At 62.3% G+C, this 6,000-nt stretch overlaps 1 protein-coding gene across 1 annotated transcript in view; it reads left to right on the plus strand.

The window, feature by feature from the left end:
• Positions 1 to 5,243, plus strand: part of NIBAN2 (niban apoptosis regulator 2) — a 51,588-nt gene extending 46,345 nt beyond the window's left edge. The window contains exons 9-14 of the mRNA XM_035015760.1: positions 850 to 1,037; positions 1,668 to 1,823; positions 2,253 to 2,369; positions 2,522 to 2,629; positions 2,736 to 2,847; positions 3,240 to 5,243. Of these exons, the coding sequence (XP_034871651.1) occupies positions 850 to 1,037; positions 1,668 to 1,823; positions 2,253 to 2,369; positions 2,522 to 2,629; positions 2,736 to 2,847; positions 3,240 to 3,823 (1,265 nt within the window). The 3' untranslated portion in view covers positions 3,824 to 5,243. The remainder of the gene's footprint in view (positions 1 to 849; positions 1,038 to 1,667; positions 1,824 to 2,252; positions 2,370 to 2,521; positions 2,630 to 2,735; positions 2,848 to 3,239) is intronic.
• Positions 5,244 to 6,000: the final 757 nt, after the last annotated feature.

Consider the following 6,000-nt stretch of genomic DNA (forward strand, 5'->3'; position numbering starts at 1 on the left):
TGGTCATTTTAAAAAATGAAAGCAAACCTGAGCCGTTGCTCTTCCAAACTCTGGGAGTTGTTTTGTAGCTATTTCTGCAAACCCAGACCTCAAAGATGTCCGTTTGTTTTGTCAAGGAAGTTCAAGCGTTTTGCTCAGCATTGGAGGGTCACGGACTTGACCGTTGGTTCGTAGGCATCAGTTTAGCTGTGATGATTCACTCGGATCACGGCTCAGTATTCGGGGTTAGCCTGTGTTCCTTCTGTTCCCGGCCCCCTGTCCCCTGCCCTGCACATGGGCTGCGTGCAGTTTCCGAGTGTGTCAGTTGCCTGAGGCTCCTCCTCTCCTCGCTGTGCTCGTGAGCTGGATAGAACACAGAGAGCTGACTTTTATCTGGTGCAACAAACATTAGCTGGGCAGAGGAGAGGGACCTCGTGACACCCGGGGGGGGGAAAGGCCTTTGTCCAAGTGTCCTGGAGCTGGTCGTGCCCAGGGGCCCGCTGCCTTGTACGTGGCCGCACAGAGCGGGGGCCGGCTCGGCGTGTGCAAAAGCCAGAGGCTCACGGAGTCTACCAGAGTGTGTTTTGTTAAACAAAGCAGCAAGACCCCTAGAGATGTTTCTTTCCACCTCGAGCGAAGCAGAACAACGCTGACACCTTTGGACGAGCCGCGCTCTTAGTTCCTTGCCCTCAGACTTGTAGAAATATCAGGGGCCAATCTCAGAATTGTTCTGAAATGTTCTCTTTGATGCATGGATCTATGAATCATTCAGTTTGTTGGCATCACGAGTGGTTTTCTTTAAAAGCTAATATGATAGCGAGTCTGTGGGCTCCGGGTGCCATCTGCTCACCCGGCTCCCTCTGGGCGCAGCCTTCATCCTCCCCAAGGCAGAGGTGTGCGTCCGGAACCACGTCCAGCCCTACATCCCGTCCATCCTGGAGGCCCTGATGGTGCCCACCAGCCAGGGCTTCACCGAGGTGCGGGATGTCCTCTTCAAAGAGGTGACTGACATGAACCTGAACGTCATCAACGAGGGCGGTGCAGACAAGCTGGGTGAGGTGAGGCCAGGCCCCCTGCCCCGGGGACGGGAGCGCACTGGGCCTGGGTCCGCTCTGCCCCCGCCAGGCCCTTGCTGCGACTCAGGGTGTAACCTGTCACCAGAGGGTCTGCTAGAGACCAAGGGGCTGAGGGCGTGAGGCACTGGGGGGCAGCAGTCAGAGGAAAGGGGGATCGCTGACCCCCTCCACCAGGCGGGTGACACCCACGTGGGTGTCAGGTGCAGATAGAATGGATCCCATAATCTTTGCCCTCCTCTTCCACACCGCGAACCGAGGAGTACACAGACAGTAATTATCATAGAATTTGGGAACCAGAAAAGACTTAGAGATCATGAGAAACTTTCGCCTGATTTTGAGGCTGAGGAATCGGAGGCTCAGAGAGGGTGAGCGACTTGCCCAAGGTCACACAGTGCCCCAGAAGGGATGAGAACCTCTCCCCAGGCACCGTGCTGCTAGACCATGCTCCAGCCTTCACACCCTCCTCCCTCGGGGCCTGGGTCCCCCCAGCTTACCCTGCAGGCAGTCCCTGTAGGGGGCCAGGCCCGGACTCCCAGGGCCAGGGCAAGCTGTGGGTCTGCAGGGCCTGCCTCCACTCTGGGAGCCCCGGCTCAGGTACCCGCTTCCCTACAGTACATGGAGAAGCTGTCCCAGCTGGCCTACCACCCCCTCAAGATGCAGAGCTGCTACGAGAAGATGGAGCCGCTGCGGCTTGACGGGCTGCAGCAGCGTTTCGACGTGTCCAGCACATCCGTGTTCAAGCAGCGAGCCCAGATCCACATGCGAGAGGTGGGCCCCAGCACCCCCCACGTCCCACAGGCCCTGGCTCCTGGGGAGAGGCCCTGCCTCCTCCTGGGCCTCACGGCAGCCGCGCTCAGCCCCTCGAGTGCTCCTACCTGCTGGAACACCCGTCCCTCTGTTCACTTGGCTAATCTGGACTCCTCGTCCAGGTCTTGCCCTAGAGACCCCTTCCTCCAGGAAGCCCTCCTTGCTCCCCAAGCCCCTCCCTGCAAGGCCCAGGACCTCAGTTTCCTTGAGGCAGGGACTGGCCGGTGCCCAGCACTGTGCCAGCACACAGCAGACAGTAAAGATGGGGGGGAACACGTAGGCGCACACAGGCCGCCCCCACACCTCCCTACAGCCCTGGGGCACAGGCTCAGGAGCCCCTCCGAGGCGTGCAGGAAGGGGCCTTCACGTGCCCCGCGGTGTGCCCTGCAGCAAATGGACAATGCCGTGTACACCTTTGAGACCCTCCTGCACCAGGAGCTGGGGAAGGGGCCCACCAAGGAGGAGCTGTGCAAGTCCATCCAGCGGATCCTGGAGCGGGTGCTGAAGGTGAGCGGCCTGGCCCGAGCCCAGTCCCCGGGCTCGTACCAGGCTTGCTGCCCCTACGGGCGGCACCGCGGAGCCCCTGGCGTGGGCACGGATTCCGAGGCTCGGGTCAGACCCCCGGGCTTTCATCCCCCTGACCCCTCCTTTCCTGGCAGAAATACGACTACGACAGCAGCTCGGTGCGGAAGCGATTCTTCCGCGAGGCGCTGCTGCAGATCACCATCCCCTTCCTGCTCAAGAAGCTGGCGCCCACGTGCAAGTCGGTGAGCGTGCCCCTCCCCCACCCCCCAGCCTCGCAGCCCCTCGCCCCCAGCCCCCTCCCTCCACCCGCCGGCCTGACCCCCGCCTCTGCCCACCCCACCCCTGCAGGAGCTGCCCCGGTTCCAGGAACTGATCTTCGAGGACTTCGCCAGGTTCATCCTGGTGGAGAACACGTACGAGGAGGTGGTGCTGCAGACGGTCATGAAGGACATCCTGCAGGGTACGGGAGGGCCAGCTGGGGGGGGGGGCCTCAGCGCCGGGGGAGGGGAGGAGGTGAGAAAGACGGCTGCTGAGAGGTCCTCCTGGTCCCACGCGCTGAGCGGCAAAGAAACCCTAACCGCGGGGCTTAGGCCTGGCGGTTGGCTTAGGCACGCTGTGTGGCCCTGGGCGGGTAGCATCGCTCCTCTGTGCTGTCCTGTCAGCTCAGGCTTTGGCGTTGCAGACGGTGGCAGATGAGGGACAGGAGGACACAGTGGTGGCCAGCTTGGGCTGCTGGTTCCGAGCAGTGAGGCCGGGGGTGATGATGGGGGTCCTACTCGGGCGCCATGGAGGGTGGGCTGGCGGCCGCGGCCTCTGCGCCGACTGTCCTGACCCTGCTCTCTGGCTCCGCAGCCGTGAAGGAGGCCGCGGTGCAGAGGAAGCACAACCTCTACCGGGACAGCATGGTCATGCACAACAGCGACCCCAACTTGCACCTGCTGGCCGAGGGCGCGCCTATCGACTGGGGTGAGGAGTATGGTGGCAGCGGGGGGGACGGCGGCAGCCCCAGCGTCCCAGAAGCAGCCACCCATTCAGAAAAGCGACGGCGTGCCAAGCAGGTGGTGTCTGTGGTCCAGGACGAGGAGGCAGGGCTGCCGTTCGAGGCCGGCCCTGAGCCCCTATCACCTGCGTCCCAGGACAGTGTCACTGAGCTCCGTGGCCTGCTGGCCCGGGATCTGCGGGCTGAGAGCCCCCCGCCGGCTGGCCCTCTGCTCAACGGGGCCCCCTCCCAGGAGAGCCCCCAGCCCGCGGCAGCCCCTGAGGCCTCCTCGCCGCCCGCCTCACCCCTCCGGCAACTCCCTCCTGGAAAGGCTGCGGACCTTGAGCTTCCCAAACCTAGTGACCAGGAGACCGGGGAGCAGGTGTCCAGCCCTGGTGGCCGCCCCCCCATCCACACCACCACCGAGGACAGCGCAGGGGTACAGACGGAGTTCTAGGCCGGTCACCCCCGAGCTTCTGCTGGACATGGCACACGGGCCACCCCCTGCAAGACACTGGCAGGCTTGGCTCCAGCCGGGGAGCCCCAGATCTAGGCCTCGGGGTGGAGGTAGGGGAGGGCTGGTGTGGCACCTCTGGGGCTGGCCCACCTGAGTCACTTTATTGGGTTTGGTCACACTTTGCTCCGTTTTCTCTTCTGTGGGATGATCTGGGGCTTCCTGCTTGTGCTGGGAGCTGGGCCAGCCGAGGGGGCTGAGGAGTGAGTACCTTGGTGGCCGCCGGTTCCCTGGGTCCTCCCTTCCTGCTTTCTGGGGTCAGTTTCTCTCATGGGGGTCTCACCCTCCTCCTCAGTAAGACCGATGTAGAGTTGTTCGCTGGGTTATTCGGCCACTGAATTCTCTCCCCTCTCACTGGTGGAGGGGGCCCATTGGAACCAGAAGCATGGAGCATTGAAGCCCAGCTCTGTGTCCAGACCACTGTCCTCCTCAATCCTGGCTGGGCCTCCAGAGGCCAGGTTTGGAGTGGACACTGGCCTCGCTTTGCCTGCTGTGGGTGAGGGGAGGCGCACAGAGGGGTCTCAGGCTGTAGCCAGGCTAGGGATGCCTCCTGGAGGAGGGGTGAGGGGCCGGGGTTGGAATGAGAAAGGCCCAGAATGTGCTAGTCTGTGGAGAGGAAGTGTTCCAAGAGAGGGAGGGAGGGGGTGAGCTGAGGGGAGGTATTGCTGGGAGTGTCTTCAGAGCAGGCTGAGGTGGCCCAGGGAAGGCTCTGGAAGCTGGAGCAGGCTTTACATTCCCCACCCCCGCCCCCGCCCAGCTCCTACCTGTTAGCACCCAGCCTCCGGGAGTCCCTCTGTTCCCCCTGCCCGTCCTGTGGTGACACACTCCGGGCTGGGATGGAGGGGTGGCAGGCCGCTCAAGAGGTGGGGTTTGGGGGTATAGATTCTGTCTTCCAAGGGCCACCTCCAAGGTACGCACTGTCCGTCAGGGAAGCTGGGTCTGGCTCCCCAAAGCACCACTGGTGGCCCCTCTGAGGATGTAGGGTCAGGCTGTGGCTTGGCCCCTGAAAAATTCCCTTCTTAGATATCCTCCTCCCAAAGCTGCTCGTTTCTGGGGGTGAGGGTTGAGCCGCTTCCCCAGGGCCCGGGATCCCCTGGCTTCCCCAGCCCCCTCGATCCGCTTCCCAGGGCAGGGGCCTCAGACCCCCAGGACGTGCGGTGGTGGCTGGTGCTCAGGGACCCTCCGGGTCCCCCCAGCCCTAATCTCAAATGCCTCACTAACCTTCTACCACCAGGTTCCGTGTTCACATCTCTCCTCTAGTGCCTTCTCTTGGGGTTTTCTCCAATCATCCTTCCCAGATATTGTACTGAAAATATTATGCAAACTCTTTAAGCTTTACTAATCAATAAATGATTTAAAGCCAGTGGCCTGCGTGTGGTGCCGCCAGTGGGAGACCTGGGCCGGAGCCGGTCTAGGACCAGCAGTGCCCCCTGACTTTCTGGGCTCATCGTTTGACCCCCCTCTCCATGCCTGGTCGGAGGACACCGCCCCAGAGACGGGGTGCAGGGCACACAGGTGACTAGCCTGATGGCAGCTCGGCCAGGAGGGCTGGCAGCAGCTTTAAGGCCAAGTAGCCCCGGGGTGTCCACAGAGGTGTGGGCATTTTTGGGGACTCCTGCTCACTCAGCAGTCACGGAGCATTCGCTGTGGGCTGAGCACTCCAGAAGGAGAGCACCCTCGTTACCGCCATTTTACCACCGTGTAAACTGAGGCCCAAGGTGATGTGGATCCCTGGCTGAGGTTACAGGGCACACACACGCACACATACATGCACACACACACAGCTGGTAGGGATGGGTTGTCCCATCCAAGGGTGTAAACAGGCGTCCTGGGTGGGATGGCAGCCAGTCACCTTGAGGGACGTTGGCTTCCATGGTGGCCAGTGGCTGAGGGCTGGTCAACAAGGGCTGAGGTGAGGAACGGCGGGGGCCTTGGGGCCGGAGACCAGACATTCAGCTGCAGTCTTGCTGTGGTCCTTGGCAAATCGCTCCATCTACAAGAGCAGGGCTGGGCGCTCATAAAAGTCTTTCTCCCTGGGCCTAGTGAGGAGCCTGGGTGATTCGCAAAATGCTGTGCCCTATGTGGCCCTGCCCGCCCAGGTCTCCATCTCCCTCGGCTAA

Source organism: Mirounga leonina, unplaced genomic scaffold (assembly GCF_011800145.1).
Source record: "Mirounga leonina isolate KUSES-001 unplaced genomic scaffold, KU_Mleo_1.0 Mir_170, whole genome shotgun sequence".
NCBI classification, from domain to species: domain Eukaryota; kingdom Metazoa; phylum Chordata; class Mammalia; order Carnivora; family Phocidae; genus Mirounga; species Mirounga leonina.